The sequence below is a fragment of the Pristiophorus japonicus genome, chromosome 1, assembly GCF_044704955.1.
Source record: "Pristiophorus japonicus isolate sPriJap1 chromosome 1, sPriJap1.hap1, whole genome shotgun sequence".
Taxonomy (NCBI): domain Eukaryota; kingdom Metazoa; phylum Chordata; class Chondrichthyes; family Pristiophoridae; genus Pristiophorus; species Pristiophorus japonicus.
Genome location: NC_091977.1, coordinates 223,363,837 through 223,380,828, shown reverse-complemented (window position 1 = coordinate 223,380,828; position 16,992 = coordinate 223,363,837). Strand labels below are relative to the sequence as shown.

The 16,992-nt window shown below is 47.7% G+C and overlaps 1 protein-coding gene across 1 annotated transcript in view; it reads left to right on the top strand.

Moving 5' to 3' along the window:
* The first annotated feature begins 4,238 nt into the window (after window positions 1-4,238).
* The window catches only part of LOC139242360 (uncharacterized), a 74,497-nt gene continuing 61,743 nt past the window's right edge, over window positions 4,239-16,992 (top strand). The window contains exons 1-2 of the mRNA XM_070870338.1: window positions 4,239-4,410; window positions 16,713-16,784. Coding sequence (XP_070726439.1) covers window positions 4,251-4,410; window positions 16,713-16,784 — 232 coding nt within the window. The 5' untranslated portion in view covers window positions 4,239-4,250. The remainder of the gene's footprint in view (window positions 4,411-16,712; window positions 16,785-16,992) is intronic.

The window sequence follows — 16,992 nt, the reverse complement described above, 5'->3', positions numbered from 1 at the left end:
AAAACAGTAAAATGGAATATTATTTGAATGGGGAGAAATTACAACATGCTGCAGTGCAGAGGGACCTGGGGGTCCTTGTGCATGAAACTCTTTTGAGTTCCTTGTGCATGAATCTCAAAAAGTTAGTTTGCAGGTGCAGCAGGTAATCAGGAAGGCGAATGGAATGTTGGCCTTCATTGTGAGAGGGATGTAGTACAAAAACAGGGAGGTCCTGCTGCAACTGTACAGGGTATTGGTGAGGCCGCACCTGGAGTACTGTGTGCAGTTTTGGTCACCTTACTTAAGGAAGGATATACTAGCTTTGGAGGGGGTACAGAGACGATTCACGAGGCTGATTCCGGAGATGAGGGGGTTACCTTATGATGATAGATTGAGTAGACTGGGTCTTTACTCATTTGAGTTCAGAAGGACGAGGGGTGATCTTATAGAAACATTTAAAATCATGAAAGGGATAGACAAGAAAGAGGCAGAGAGGTTGTTTCCACTGGTCGGGGAGACTAGAACTAGGGGGCACAGCCTCAAAATACGGGGGAGTCAATTTAAAACCGAGTTGAGAAGGAATTTCTTCTCCCAGAGGGTTGTGAATCTGTGGAATTCTCTGTCCAGGGAAGCAGTTGAGGCTAGCTCATTGAATGTATTCAAATCACAGATAGAGAGATTTTTAACCAATAAGGGAATTAAGGGTTATGGGGAGCGGGCGGGTAAGTGGAGCTGAGTCCACGGCCAGATCAGCCATGATCTTGTTGAATGGCGGAGCAGGCTCGAGGGGCTAGGTGGCCTACTCCTGTTCCTAATTCTTATGTTCTTATGTTCTTATGGTGCTCTTTTCTTCCACGTTCTTGGGGCGCTGCAGCCATTTTGTGGTCTTGCTGCAGGCAGGCTGTGGTGCTCTTTTCTTCCACAGCACCACTTCGCCTGATGTAGACCTGGTTCATCCAATTCCTGCCCAGCAGCGTGGGACCGTTGCCAGCTACAATCCACAGGGGGAGTTTGTGCAACACGCCGCCCTGGGAGACCTGGATGTCTATACTGCCAACGATTTGGATTTTACCTTTGGTATAGGTGAGCAGCTTTGCCTGGACAGGAGACAGTTTTGGTCAAGTGGCAGGATTCCTCCAAATTTTTTTTAAAAGGTCTTTTGGCTCATCACATACTGGCTCGCCCCTGTGTCGATCTCCATGGAGACTGGGACCCCATCAATGTTCACTTCCATCATCCACGGAGAACTTCCATTGGAGCAGGTAAAGATTCCATACTCTTCTCCCAGGGTTAGAGCAGCTTCATCTTCATCTGTTTCGGAGCCCCGGTGATTAGCCAACTCATCAGAGACACAGTGAGTACAGCCTTTTCTGCACATTCTCTGAAGCTGCCCTTTTTCTTTGCAGCCTTTGCATGCATAGTCTTTGTAGCGGCACTGGTGGGCCCTGTGGTTTCCTCCACAGTGCCAGCACGGGGCCATCCGGTTTGCCCCATGTGGCAGACTCAGGGTTGCGGGGCTCGGGGCAGTATTTCTGCCTTTAGAAGTGTCTATGCGGTGCACTGCTCTCGCCAGCTTAGAGTCCTGGGTCAGTATTCACCTGGAGTCGCTGGCCGAAACCATGTAGGCCTGGCTCACTTGAATTGCTTTTTGCAGGGTGACCGTAGTGTCAGCCGAGAGCAATTTATGTAGGAGGCCTTCGTGGCCGATTCCGGTGCTTCATTAAGGTGGTCACCAAACTCACACGATGCAGCTCATCTTCTTAAGTGTGCAGCATACTTGGCAATTTCTTGGTCCTCAGGTCGCCGGTAAGTGTAGAACCGGTGCCTGGCTGTGAGGATGCTTTCTTTCGGTTTCAGTTGTTCCTATATGATTGTTACAAGTTCCTCATAGCTTTTGGTGGTTGTCTTCTCCCGGGCTAGTAAGTCCCAGACGAGACTGTAGATGGTGGGCCCACAACTGCTAAGCAGGATGGCCCTGCGTTTGTTCGGTAGTGTGGCTGGTGTGTCCCCATTCAGGTCATTGGCTATAAAGAAGTGTTCCAATCTTTCCACAAAAGCATCCCAATCTTCCTCTGTAAAATGCTGAAAGTTGCTGAGGTTAGACATGTTGAGCGTGTAATTCGTGATCCCGTATTCCCGTCGCCAGTTGTGGTATATGTTGTGGTATTTAGTAATGACTCCACGAGGCAGGGTATGGTGCTTTAACTGTGCAGACCTGCAGTCCTTTATTAGCAGCTCCTAAGTGCCGACAACAAGCTGTGTGTTCCTTTTTATACTCGGTTACCTGCTGTGTGCAGGCAACCCCTGAGTCTCCAGCAACAGCACCCTCTAGTGTACCGGTAAGGTGTGTACAGTACAAGGGTACATTCAATGTTGCATGACAGTGTTACAGACATCACACAGTGAACAGGCATGCATACACAACATACCTGGTCTCCCACCTTCCACTCGTGGGTTCTCTGGGGTTCTAGCAGCAACCGATTTTTCCGGTGCTGGTTCCCCAGATTACTGGCTGCCTGCCAGTGAATATGTTCTAATGTTTCGAACAGATTCTGGACAAACCTGACCCGGTTTACCTTCCTGACCTGAGCTTCGTTGACGACTGGCGCCAACACATGGATTGGGGTGCGCATAATCCTCCCGGTCATAAGCTTGTGTGGGGAGTACCCTGTTCTTCTGGAGGGGCTGGCCCGGACACCCATTAATACCAGAGGCAAGACCTCATCCCATTTCTGCGGGAATAGGCTTATCTTCTTTCTTAGCCTTTCTTTTAGTGTCCGGTTCATACGCTCCACAATCCCCGATGACTGGGGGTTGTGAGCTATATGCCACTTCCCTTGAATCCCCAAGAGTTTTAAGGTGAGGTGCTCCCTATTATGTCTGGAATGTACTTATGAATGACTCCACGAGGCAATGTGTTGTACTCAAACTGTGGTGACCTTGGTCCTTTATTCGTAACTCCAGAGTGGGGCAGCCGCATGTTGGCTCCCCTTTTATACAGGGCAGGAAACCTCAGTCTCCACCAGTTGCACTCTCTAGTGGTGCTAGCATGTATATACACAGTGTAAACCTTATTGATAGTATATCAGGTAAACAAGTCTCCATGTGATGCAACTATACAGTGACTACACAGAGAGTATATCTATAGTCTGCATATATAACATCACTCTCCCCCAAGTCCTTTGAGCCAATTATCTTTGCACTATGTGCTCTAGCTTAGCTCTCCCCAGATTTAAGTGCCAATAGCCCTTGCACCTTGGCTGTGCTTTGGCTTGGCTCTCTCCCTGTTAACCCCCAAGTCCTTTTGCCACAACGTTGGGTGGTGGTTACCAGTTTGGATGGTTCGATGATGCAGTGGAGGTTCCAGAGGGTTCTGGGTGTGATCCATGTGTGTGTCCATGGCTACACATATCCATTACCCCTGCTCCCCACCCCCCACCACCACAGAGAGATCATGCAGCAGGCCCATTACATTAACATACAGGATCAGACACAGTGCAAGTACAAAGAAAGGAAGAAGAACATTTTTTTTACATTTTGTATCGTGACACCTTGGTTCAGTGACTTACATTTGTTACGTTTTACGGTCGTGCGCCATGATTGGGTAGATTCCATAACTAGTTCAGTCATGGTCAGTACTGAGGTAGCAGTACAGGTATGTGAGGACGCTAGTTCTAGAGCAACTGGACAGGATCCTAATCATCTGATGGCAGCGCTGCTAGCAGGGTGGGCTTGGTTTGCTCACCTTGCCAGGACTCAGGGCCTTTGCCATTGCCTAGTGGTGGGCAGAGCCACAGATGTGTGTGGCCTCCCTGTCCTCCTCCTTTGAGGGCTGCAGAATATTCTGCCTGCTCTCTAACGGTGTTGGGAACCTGGCTGTTCCTGGTCTCAATTGGGGAACTCTTGCTTCTGACCTTTCGCTCCCGGACATGGCCGAGGTAGCGACTGGGTCTGCCAGCTGCACCGTCTCCACCCAGGTGGTGGGCAACACCGGCCGACTGCACATATTGGCGCCGTTTTCGTTTCCAGGGGTCCGTGGCGAATAGTGCCATCGGGTGCCTGCAGCGTGGGATAGACCTGGGGCAGGGTATCAGGATCAGCGCCTTTACCCTCCAAATTCACTCGTTTGCTACTTTTGGGGACACTCTATTCCCGACATCTCGCAACATTTTGTTCTTTACATTCTTAATCGGTTAGTTACATTGATTGCCATGCATACAATGTCTCTTTAAGTTCAGTTGGTTGCAAGTCTCCTTTAAGAGAACCCTGCCATGCCGTGCTGCTCCTCGCCGCAGCAGGAACGCCATCTTGCCTCTGTCCTCGAGGTCGACTGCCTTGATCCTTCTCTCCCGCGATTCTGCCACAAAAGCTGGAAGAGTGCCTGTGAATTCGATCTTCCTCCCCAGGAGTCCTGCCACTGGAGTCAGGAAGGTACTTTTAGGTCGTTCCGGTTGAATCATTGCCACGCAGTCCGGTTGGTCTGTGCCTCAGGTGTTGCACTGGTCTGTTCTCTGGTGCCTAGCACAAGTGAAGGTGAGGTTTTTCTCTGCCTCTGAGCACGGGGACATCGATTGCTGGAATGAAGAGGTCTTCCCATTTCCACTGGATCTTCCTCATCCTTCTTCCGAGTAGCATTGGACCCTCACCTGCAACAATCCACAGAGGTAACTTGTGCACCATGCCATTATGGATTACATTTACATCTGCATTATCAAGGACTGGGATCAGTTCCTTGATGTAGGTGCACAACTTTTCCTGCACTGGAACCAGCTCGGGTCGTTTTTCGTTCCATAGCCTCTCAAAGGCAGCCTGGCTCATCACTGACTGGCTCGCTCCTGTGTCCACTTCCATGAAGACTGGAATGCCGTTTATCTCAACTTCCATCTTCACTGGAGGACAATCGGTGGTGCAGGTATACACTCCATAACTTTTTCTTGGGGCTGAGCTGCCTCCCTGGACAAAGCATCAGACTCCCCGCTGGATTCAAAGTCATCTAGTATTAAAACACTCTACCTAAACGCACGCAGCATTCGAAATAAAGTAAATGAGTTGACGGCACAAATCATTACAAATGGGTATGATTTGATGGCCATTACAGAAACGTGGTTGCAGAGTGGCCAAGACTGGGAATTAAACATACAGGGGTATCTGACAATTCAGAAAGATAGACAAGAAGGGAAGGGAGGTGGGGTAGCTCTGTTAATAAAGGATGATATCAGGGCAGTTGTGAGAGACGATATTGGCTCTAATGAACAAAATGTTGAATCATTGTGGGTGGAGATTAGAGATAGTAAGGGGAAAAAGTTACTGGTGGGTGTAGTTTATAGGCCCCCAAATAATAATTTCACGGTGGGGCAGGCAATAATCAAGGGAATAATGGAGGCATGTGAAAAAGGAACGGCAGTAAGCATGGGGGATTTTAACCTACATATCGATTGGTCAAATCAAATCGCACGGGGTAGCCTTGAGGTGGAATTCATAGGATGCATATGGGATTGTTTCTTAGAACAGTACGTTACAGAACCTACAAGGGAGCAAGCGATCTTAGATCTGGTCCTGTGTAATGAGACAGGAATAATAAACGATCTCCTAGTAAAAGATCCTCTCGGAATGAGTGATCACAGTATGGTTGAATTTGTAATACAGATTGAGGGTGAGGAAGTAGTGTCTCAAACGAGCGTACTATGCTTAAACAAAGGGGACTACAGTGGGATGAGGGCAGAGTTGGCTAAAGTGGACTGGGAACATAGAATAAACAGTGGCACAATTGAGGAAAAGTGGAAGACTTTTAAGGAGCTCTTTCATAGTGCTCAACAAAAATATATTCCAGTTGAAAAAGAAGGGCGGTAAGAGAAGGGATAACCAGCCGTGGATAACCAAGGAAATAAAGGAGAGCATCAAATTAAAACCCAATGCGTATAAGGTGGCCAAGGTTAGTGGGAAACTAGAAGACTGGGAAAATTTTAAACGACAGCAAAGAATGATTAAGAAAGCAATAAAGAAAGGAAAGATATATTACGAAAGTAAACTTGCGCAAAACATAAAAACAGATAGTAAAAACTTTTACCAATATATAAAATGGAAAAGAGTGACTAAAGTAAATGTTGGTCCCTTAGAAGATGAGAAGGGGGATTTAATAATGGGAAATGTGGAAATGGCTGAGACCTTAAACAATTATGTTGCTTCGGTCTTCACAGTGGAAGACACAAAAACCATGCCAAAAATTGCTGGTCACAGGAATGTGGGAAGGGAGGACCTTGAGACAATCACTATCACTCGGGGGGTAGTGCTGGACAGACTAATGGGACTCAAGGTAGACAAGTCCCCTGGTCCCGATGAAATGCATCCCAGGGTATTAAAAGAGATGGCGGAAGTTATAGCAGATGCATTCGTTATAATCTACCAAAATTCTCTGGACTCTGGGGAGGTACCATCGGATTGGAAAGCAGCTAATGTAACGCCTCTGTTTAAAAAAGGGGGCTGACAAAAGGCAGGTAACTATAGGCCAGTTAGTTTAACATCTGCAGTGGGGAAAATGTTTGAAGCTATCATTAAGGAAGAAATAGCGGGACATCTAGATAGGAATAGTGCAATCAAGCAGACGCAACATGGATTCATGAAGGGGAAATCATGTTTAATTAATTTACTGGAATTCTTTGAGGATATAACGAGCAAGGTGGATAGAGGTGTACCGATGGATGTGGTGTATTTAGATTTCCAAAAGACATTCGATAAGGTGCCACACAAAAGGGTACTGCAGAAGATAAAGGTACACGGAGTCAGAGGAAATGTATTAGCATGGATAGAGAATTGGCTGGCTAACAGAAAGCAGAGAATCGGGATAAATGGGTCCTTTTCGGGTTGGAAATTGGTGGTTAGTGATGTGTCACAGGGATCGGTGCTGGGACCACAACTGTTTACAATATACATAGATGACCTGGAAGAGGGGACAGAGTGTAGTGTAACAAAATTTGTAGCCGACACAAAGATTAGTGGGAAAGCGGATTGTGTAGAGGACACAGAGAGGCTGCAAAGAGATTTAGATAGGTTAAGCAAATGGGCGAAGGTTTGGCAGATGGAATACAATGTCGGAAAGTGTGAGGTCATCCACCTTGGAAAAAAAAACAGTAAAAGGGAATATTATTTGAATGGGGAGAAATTACAACATGCTGCGGTGCAGAGGGACCTGGGGGTCCTTGTGCATGAATCCCAAAAAGTTAGTTTGCAGGTGCAGCAGGTAATCAGGAACGGGGAATGGAATGTTGGCCTTCATTGCGAGAGGGATGGAGTACAAAAGCAGTGAGGTCCTGCTGCAACTGTACAGGGTATTAGTGAGGCCGCACCTAGAGTACTGCGTGCACTTTTGGTCACCTTACTTAAGGAAGGATATACTAGCTTTGGAGGGGGTACAGAGACGATTCACGAGGCTGATTCCGGAGATGAGGGGGTTACCTTATGATGATAGATTGAGTAGACTGGGTCTTTACTCGTTGGAGTTCAGAAGGATGAGAGGTCATCTTATAGAAACATTTAAAATAATGAAAGGGAGAGACAAGATAGAGGCAGAAAGGTTGTTTCCACTGGATGGGGAGACTAGAACTAGGGGGCACAGCCTCAAAATACGGGGGAGCCAATTTAAAACCGAGTTGAGAAGAAATTTCTTCTCCCAGAGGGTTGTGAATCTGTGGAATTCTCTGCCCAAGGAAGCAGTTGAGGCTAGGTCATTGAATATATTCAAATCACAGATAGGTTGATTTTTAACCAATAAGGGAATTATGGGTTACGTGAAACGGGCGGGTAAGTGGAGCTGAGTCCAAGGCCAGATCAGCCATGATCTTGTTGAATGGCGGAGCAGGCTCGAGGGGCTAGATGGCCTACTCCTGTTCCTAATTCTTCTGTTCTTATCTACAGACTCCTCTGCTAGACCGTGAGTCGTATTTCTTTTACACATACGCTGAAGGTGGCCCTTCATGTTACAGGCTTTGCATACGACACTGGTGAGCCCTATGGTTTCCTCCGCAATGCCAGCATGGTGCGACTCGATTAACACCCCTTGGTGGACTCTGAGTTCTGGAACCCTGAGGTCTGTGCTCTCTGCCCTGGATAGAGCCATGTTCTACAGTCTTGCCTGTGAAAGGCACCATTCTATGTACAGTACTTGCCGGGTTTGAGTCCACAGGATGAATTATTTGCTTGGTGCTGCGGGTTGAAGTCATGAACGCCTGACTGATGTCGATGGCCTTCTGCAGGTTGACTGGTGTCGGCAGATAATAAATTATGAAGGAGGCCCTCGTGGCCAATTCCTATAATGAAGATGTCTCTCAATGCTTCGTTAAGGTGTGTGCCAAAATCACATGGAGCCGCAAGTCTCCTGAGATTGGCAGCATATTTTGCAATCTCCTGGCCCTCAGGTCTGCGGTGAGTGTAGAATCTGTGCCTGGTCGTGAGGATGCTCTCTTTTGGTTTTAGTTGGTTGCGAATTAGTTCAGTCTGCTCATCGTATGTCTTATCCTTGGCCTTCGTGGGTGCCAGCCAGTCCTTGATGAGCCGTTAGACCTCGAGCCCACAACTGGTCAGCAGTATAGCTTTGCGCTTCTCCGCCGATGCGTCCGTCTCCCCTGCCAGGTCATTTGCCACGAAATATAGCTCGAGCCTTTCCGTGAAAGCATCCCAATCATCACCCTTTGCAAAGTCTTTTAATGTGCCAAATATAGCCATAATCGCGTGAAAGTCCGTATTCTCATTGCCAGTTATTATGTCTGTAATGTACTTATGAATGACTCCACGAGGCAACGTGTTGTACTCAAACTGTAGTGACTTTGGTCCTTTATTCCTAACTCCAGAGTGAGGCAGCCGCATGGTGGCTCCCCTTTTATACAGCCCCTGCCACCAGGGCAGGAAACCCTGGCCTCCGCCAGTTGCACCCTCTAGTGGTGCTAGCATATATATACACAGTGTAAACCACATTGACAGTTCATCAGTTAAACAAGTCTCCATCTTTTGCAACTATACAGTGACTACACAGAGAGAATATCTATAGTCTGCATATATAACACTCCCCCTTTACGACCGAACTGGACCCGTCTAAGTAAATGCCCCGGCCCATTGGGTGTATCCCAGAATCCTTCATCTACATCCAACTCCACTTCTATCGTACACATGTGGGCCGTCCCTAGATAAATCATGTTGGCTGCTTGCTTTGGCTCGGTCAACTCCTGCACTCTCAAGTTCAACTATGAGAGCAATATGTCCAGCGAGCAAGGTGGGCACTGCTCACCATTCCATCTTTGATTCTCCCATCCATCAGCATCTGAGTGGGTCTGTGGTGGGTCAAGAGAACTATTGGGAATGAACCCGTAAAAACAGAGTATTTTATGGCCCAATGCATGGCTAGGAGGTGCCTTTCGCAGTTGGGTTCGGTGAGAACCCGAGACGAATAAACCATGGGCTGTAGCTTGCAGTGCCGCTCCTGGAGCAACACCGCGCTCAAGCTATCCCCGCTGGCTGCTACCTCTAAAAAGAATTCTTCCCCACCATTGATGGCTTCCAATGCAGGTGCCATCTGCAAGTTTCCTTTGAGGCGAATGAACGCTTCCTGGCAGTTCTGATCCCACTCCCACTCGACTCCCTTGCAGAGGAGCCGAAGCAGAGGGGCTGCCGTGGCTGCGTAATCCTTTATGAAGTCCCAGCAGTACCCTGTGAGTCCCAGAAAAGATCTTACCCCAGCCACATTCTTGGGGGCGGGTAGCTCCTGTACTTGGGGGCGGGTTCCTCCTAGCTTCATCTAATGCCCTTTCACCAGCCCTTACGGTCAACCCGAGGAATTTAACTCCCTCCTGGTTGATCTGGGCTTTCTTGGGGTTGACCTTGAACCCCGCCTCTTGCAACAGCTTGAGCAGCTCGTCCAGCAGTGGCCCATGCTCGTTCACCTCCGCGGAGAACAAAAGCAGATCATCCACATACTGGATTAACTGGTGGGGTCGGCTGAGGCCTTTTAATGCATTCGCCATGCATTGATGGAATATGGAGGGGCTGTTGTGGAACCTCTGGGGAAGGCATATCCATGTATATTGCTGCCCTTTAAAAGTGAAGGCAAACTTGTATTGGTCTTCCCGTCTGAGGGGAATCGACCAAAACCCGTTGGAGATATCCAGCAACGTGAATGTGGTTGCGGTTGCTGGAATGCTCCCTATCAGATCGGCGACAGCTGCGACTGTGGGTGTGCAGGCTGGGATGTTCTTATTGAGGAGCCAATAGTCCACGGTGGCTCTGCACGACTGGTTGGGTTTCTTCACCAGTCAGATTGGTGAGTTCACGTGGGTGGCTATTGGTCTCAACACACCCTGTTTTACTAGGGATCCCAATGCCATCTCCAGGTTGGCTTCTGCCTCCCAGGGGAAACTATACTGCCTTTGTGGCCGTGACTTGGGGTCCCCTTGCATGTTGACCTCTACCCCTGTCACTCTGCCACAATCGTGTTTATGGGTGGCGAATGCGGCGAGGTTGCCCCGTACATACACCTGGCACTGGGCTGGGGCACTACTAACCAACTGTTCCAGGCCGTAACTCCCTTTGGGTTTCATGGTGCATACACTATCCCCTTCTTCCTTATCTCTGGGAATCACTATCACCTCCTCTGTCTTGTCCGAGACCAGTGCTCCCCACAGGCAGTGATTCCTCAGGTCCACGATGATCCGGTTGGCTAACATGAAATCAGCCCCGCGGACTCCCCATCCTGGTTGCTCCCATTTCATTAGCATGCACTTCCACATTGCGCGGAGGAACCCTAGCTCTATTCTCAGGGGTTTGGTCATTGCCCCCACCTGCTCGTTCCCTGTGAATCCCATTAGGCTAAACGAGACCTTGTTAGACCAGAGTGAATTGGTCGCGTCCTTGGAAGCTCCGGTGTCCACCAAATATCTCCCCTGCACCATCTCCACCCCCATCTTAACACAGGGTCTGCCCCACTCATCATGTGTGAGTGGACACAGGTACTCAGGCTGGGCGCGTTCTAGTTAGGGTGAAGGGGGACATGCGGGTGCAGGTGGCGTTATACTGCTCACGGCAGCGTCTAGCCTTCCTTTGTCCTTCCCCAGCACCGTGCGAAGGGCGGCCCCCAGAACATCAAATGGTTCATCGGTCGCCTCCTTCGCCTCGGTGACCTGGGGTTTTCACATGGGAGGACCCCCTTGGCCTGGCCCCCCCTTTTGGGCCGGGCATTCCCGTCTCCAGTGTCCTGCCTTCCCACACCCGAAACAGTCCTGGACTTATCGGTACTAGTCCCTTCCTGACGCTATTCCTTCCTACCATTCTCACTGGCCTTCATCTCGTGTATCCACCCCTTTGGTTTGACCTCCTCCTCGGAACCGGCCTTAAAGGCTAGGCTCATTTTTTGGAGCACGCCTGCCTCCATATTCGTGGGGTCCTTGGAGTCAAACCATGCTTCTGCCTTGGCCCTGACCCTTGGCAAGCTGTTCACCACCAGGGTCCTGAGCCAGTGATTTCTGGGGACCTCTACTAGCTGCGCGCGATCTGGCGTCCCTCCATTGCCTTTTCATACACAGGCCATAGCCTGTACGTAAATGCACCTGGTGCCTCGCCGGCCAGCTGTAGAGCCCATTCTACTTGGGAGAACGGGCTACCCTGGATATGTCCCATGGCCCTCAGGATCTCCTCTTTCAATCGCTCTGTGGTACCTCGTCCCAGCTTTGTGGCTGTGGACAAGCTCAGATACAGTTTCCCATCAAGCGAGAGCAGCATCAGCCTCTGGATCTTGCCCTCACTACACCTGTTGATACCCCCTACCTGTTCTACCTCCATAAAGTGAATAGAGAGGTCTCCGTCCTATTTTAGCTTGGGTGTCCCCGCTACCATAACTTGCAGTTGAGGGGTTATGAATGGGACCACGCAATCGTTCTGCAGTGGGCCCTGGTCACCGTTTGGTATGGGTGGGCCGTACTTTTGCTGCCGCAGAGGACACATTGGTCTCGGTGGCACTTCCGGCGCCAGTGGGATTTCCCTGACCTGAGCCTTATCCTCTGCTTCCTGACCCTCCTTGTCCCACTCCACCTGGGTTTCCCTTGGTGTCATTAAACAGGCCCCAGACAAGGCTTAGGTTAATTTTTGAATCTTTTCTTCACAGAGACGATGATCAGAGTCTTCATAGCCTCTACTTCTAGCTACCCTATAAGCTATTTTAATGTCCCTCAGCTGACCCTCCAAAACGTCAGCTCTCATTGTTAATCTTGCCTTCTCTTCCCGTAGGGCCTGTTGATTTAACCTGGCATCCGTAACCTGGCACTGCAGGTATTCCGTCATATTACGGGAGGTCTCGTCCTGTGCGTGGCTTTCCTGTCTTTCCTCATGCAACTCCTCCACTAGTCTACTCCCGACTAACCCCCTTGCGACTGACCTGTCTTCAGCCTCCTTCAGCTCATTTTTGAGCTTTTCAACCCTGCTCCCTGAGCAGTTGAATTTGCTTCTGCAGACACAGGAGCCAAATCGCTTTCTTTTTGGACTTCCTGTGATCCTTGCTACCTGTCCACTCTGTGGCCCTAACCTGGGGACTCTCAGAGTGCAGCATCTTCAGCACCCAGTGCTGAGAAAGGTTAACCTTTGTAAACACGTCAGAGGAAATTCTGTCCTCCATTCCGGACCTCTTGCCCTCCAAATTGTCCATATTTAATCCACAACCTATCGTCCTGCCGCGGTCGCCAATATCTGTAACCATTTTTTGCGGTAACCAATAGGCCCCGCTGCAATTGCCGGTTATTGTAAGTGGTTTCGCACCGCCTGTAGCGAGTACGCAAACCCTCTTACTACAAGTTCTGGATGATAGAGGTTACTGAGGACAGATTTGAACATGGACAGTGTTTTTGGGCTCACCCGTACAGTATTTATTAAGGTTAACAAAACCATCCTGCTCAGATACATTACAAGTAGTATGTACACAACAGTACAGTTTACAACAGTACAACCCTGGCTTGTCCAATAAGCCCCTGTCATTCTAACTTACCACGACCTCAAAACACCCTCCCGTCAACTAAACTATCACCGAACCCTTACATAAGAACATAAGAATTAGGAACAGGAGTAGGCCATCTAGCTCCTCGAGCCTGCTCCTCCATTCAATAAGATCACGGCTGATCTGGCCGTGGACTCAGCTCCACTTACCCGCCCGCTCCCCATAACCCTTAATTCCCTTATTGGTTAAAAATCTATCTATCTGTGATTTGAATACATTCAATGAGCTAGCCTCAACTGCTTCCTTGGGCAGAGAATTCCATAGATTCACAACCCTCTGGGAGAAGAAATTCCTTCTCAACTCAGTTTTAAATTGGCTCCCCCTTATTTTGAAGGTGTGCCCCCTAGTTCTAGTCTCCCTGACCAGTGGAAACAATTTCGCTGCCTCTATCTTGTCTATCCCTTTCATTATTTTAAATGTTTCTATAAGATCACCCCTCATCCTTCTGAACTCCAACGAGTAAAGACCCAGTCTACTCAATCTATCATCATAAGGTAACCCCCTCATCTCCGGAATCAGCCGAGTGAATCGTCTCTGTACCTCCTCCAAAGCTAGTATATCCTTCCTTAAGTAAGGTGACCAAAACTGCACGCAGTACTCCAGGTGCGGCCTCACCAATACCCTGTACAGTTGCAGCAGGACCTCCCTGCTTTTGTACTCCATCCATCTCGCAATGAAGGCCAACATTCCATTCGCCTTCCTGATTACCTGCTGCACCTGCAAACTAACTTTTTGGGATTCATGCACAAGGACCCCCAGGTCCCTCTGCACCGCAGCATGTTGTAATTTCTCCCCATTCAAATAATATTCCCTTTTACTGTTTTTTTTTCCAAGGTGGACGACCTCACATTTTCCGACATTGTATTCCATCTGCCAAACCTTAGCCCATTTGCTTAACCTATCTAAATCTCTTTGCAGCCTCTCTGTGTCCTCTACACAACCCGCTTTCCCACTAATCTTTGTGTCATCTGCAAATTTTGTTACACTACACTCTGTCCCATCTTCCAGGTCATCTATGTATATTGTAAACAGTTGTAGTCCCAGCACCGATCCCTGTGGCACACCACTAACCACCGATTTCCAACCTGAAAAGGACCCATTTATCCCGACTCTCTGCTTTCGGTTAGTTAGCCAATTCTCTATCCATGCTAATACATTTCCTCTGTCTCCGCGTACCTTTATCTGCTGCAGTAACCTTTTGTGTGGCACCTTATCGAATGCCTTTTGGAAATCCAAATACACCACATCCATCGGTACACCTCTATCCACCATGTTCATTATATCCTCAAAGAATTCCAGTAAATTAGTTAAACATGATTTCCCCTTCATGAATCCATGTTGCGTCTGCTTGATTGCACTATTCCTATCTAGATGTCCCGCTATTTCTTCCTTAATGATAGCTTCAAGCACTTTCCCCACTACAGATGTTAAACTAACTGGCCTATAGTTACCTGCCTTTTGTCAGCCCCCTTTTTTAAACAGAGGCGTTACATTAGCTGCTTTCCAATCCGATGGTACCTCCCCAGAGTCCAGAGAATTTTGGTAGATTATAACGAATGCATCTGCTATAACTTCCACCATCTCTTTTAATACCCTGGGATGCATTTCATCAGGACCAGGGGACTTCTCTACCTTGAGTCCCATTAGCCTGTCCAGCACTACCCCCCTAGTGATAGTGATTGTCTCAAGGTCTTCCCTTCCCACATTCCCGTGACCAGCAATTTTTGGCATGGTTTTTGTGTCTTCCACTGTGAAGGTCTCAGCCAATTCACATTTCCCATTATTAAATCCCCCTTCTCATCTTCTAAGGGACCAACATTTACTTTAGTCACTCTTTTCCGTTTTATATATTGGTAAAAGCTTTTACTATCTGTTTTTATGTTTTGCGCAAGTTTACTTTCATAATCTATCTTTCCTTTCTTTATTGCTTTCTTAGTCATTCTTTGCTGTCGTTTAAAATTTTCCCAATCTTCTAGTTTCCCACTAACCTTAGCCACCTTATACAGATTGGTTTTTAATTCGATACTCTCCTTTATTTCCTTAGTTATCCATGGCTGGTTATCCCTTCTCTTACGGCCCTTCTTTTTCACTGGAATATATTTTTGTTGAGCACTATGAAAGAGCTCCTTTAAAAGTCCTCCACTGTTCCTCAATTGTGCCACCCTTTAGTCTGTGTTCCCAGTCTACTTTAGCCAACTCTGCCCTCATCCCACTGTAGTCCCCTTTGTTTAAGCATAGTACGCTTGTCTGAGGCACTACTTCCTCACCCTCAATCTGTATTACAAATTCAACCATACTGTGATCACTCATTCCGAGAGGATCTTTTACCAGGAGATTGATTATTATTCCTGTCTCATTACACAGGACCAGATCTAAGATAGCTTGCTCCCTTGTAGGTTCTGTAACATACTGTTCTAAGAAACAATCCCGTATGCATTCTATGAATTCCTCCTCAAGCCTACCCCGTGCGATTTGATTTGACCAATCGATATGTAGGTTAAAATCCCTCATGATTACTGCCGTTCCTTTTTCACATGCCTCCATTACTCCCTTGATTATTGTCCGCCCCACCGTGAAGTTATTATTTGGGGGCCTATTAACTACGCCCACCAGTGACTTTGTCCCCTTACTATCTCTAATCTCCACCCACAATGATTCAACATTTTGTTCATTAGAGCCAACACTAAACTTCCTCTGGTTCAGTTAGAATATACAGATACCCGCTTTCCCAGCTTAAAGGTCTTGTGCGGGTGTAGGCTTGGCAATGCTCACCTAGATTGCCCTTGCAGCTTCTTCCCGTGTGTCTTGGCTACCTGGTTCCGTACCGGCCTTGTGGTATGCGAGTCCCAGTCTGAGTTGAAGTCCGTCTCAGTTGGAAGAGCAAGGCTCAGCTCCTCTTGATGTTCCATTGTGGTGAGGGCAGGAGAGAGAGAGAAAGAGCTATCGAAAACGGCTCTCTGATATACACCCCCAATCCACACACCGCTGTCAGTGTTTTAATGGACGCAGGCCTCTGGGCATGGTTTCCATGCTTCCTCCCAGGTTTGGATGGGTCATCCACTCGAGTCCTTTGTGGCCTCTTTCCGCCTTCCGGGGCCTGGCCTCCAGGGTAACAAAAGGTGCTTCAGGTTTGATGTCTTCTTGATGTTTTAATGTCCTTAATGGTCGGTGATGGCTTCGACCTCGTTTCGATCTCCCAGCCGATTTAACTTAACGAGTTCATCTTCTCAAAAACAGTGAGTCTCCAGCCTCATTATCCAAGTCTTGGGAATGTCTAGATTCCCCTTAAATGCTTCTGTGCTATTTGCCTCAACGACTCCATTGGTAGCGAGTTCCACATACTCACCACTCTATGGGTAAAGAAGTTTCTTCATGAATTTTGTATTGGATTTATTAGTCACTGTCTTATATTTATGGCCCCTGGTTTTGGATTCCCCTATAAATTTACCTTATCTTATATCGCTTGTATTGTTTAAGATTGACGGGTAGATTTTAATTTTCCGGAAACGGGGTTTGGTGGATTGGCCGCTCGTTATATGCCCCGCCACATTTTGCTTTCCATTAGGCACGACCTATACTAAGCCAGTCCGCGAACGCCAGTTTCTCACCTGGAGACGAAAATTAACACCTACCCCTGAATGTTTTAACTGATTATTGAGGGTATTAATGATCCTTCATGCTGTTACTATTATCTATGGTAATATTTCAGGTTACTTTCCTCAAGCTTTACAACGAATAAAAAGATATGAAGTAGAAAAAGTGAATGAAGCCATTAAAAACTGTAAGTAAAACCCTCAGTTGTCAAACTTAAGCAATACGTCCACTTCTGTTTGAGTTGTGTCAAAGGTTAACAGGGTTGGACCTAACCAGCAAGGAATGACTAAAAAAATGATTAAGAAAGTGAAGATAGACTATGAAAGTAAACTAGCACGAAATATAAAAACAGATAGTAAGAGTTTCTATAGGTATACAAAGGGGAAAAGAGTGGC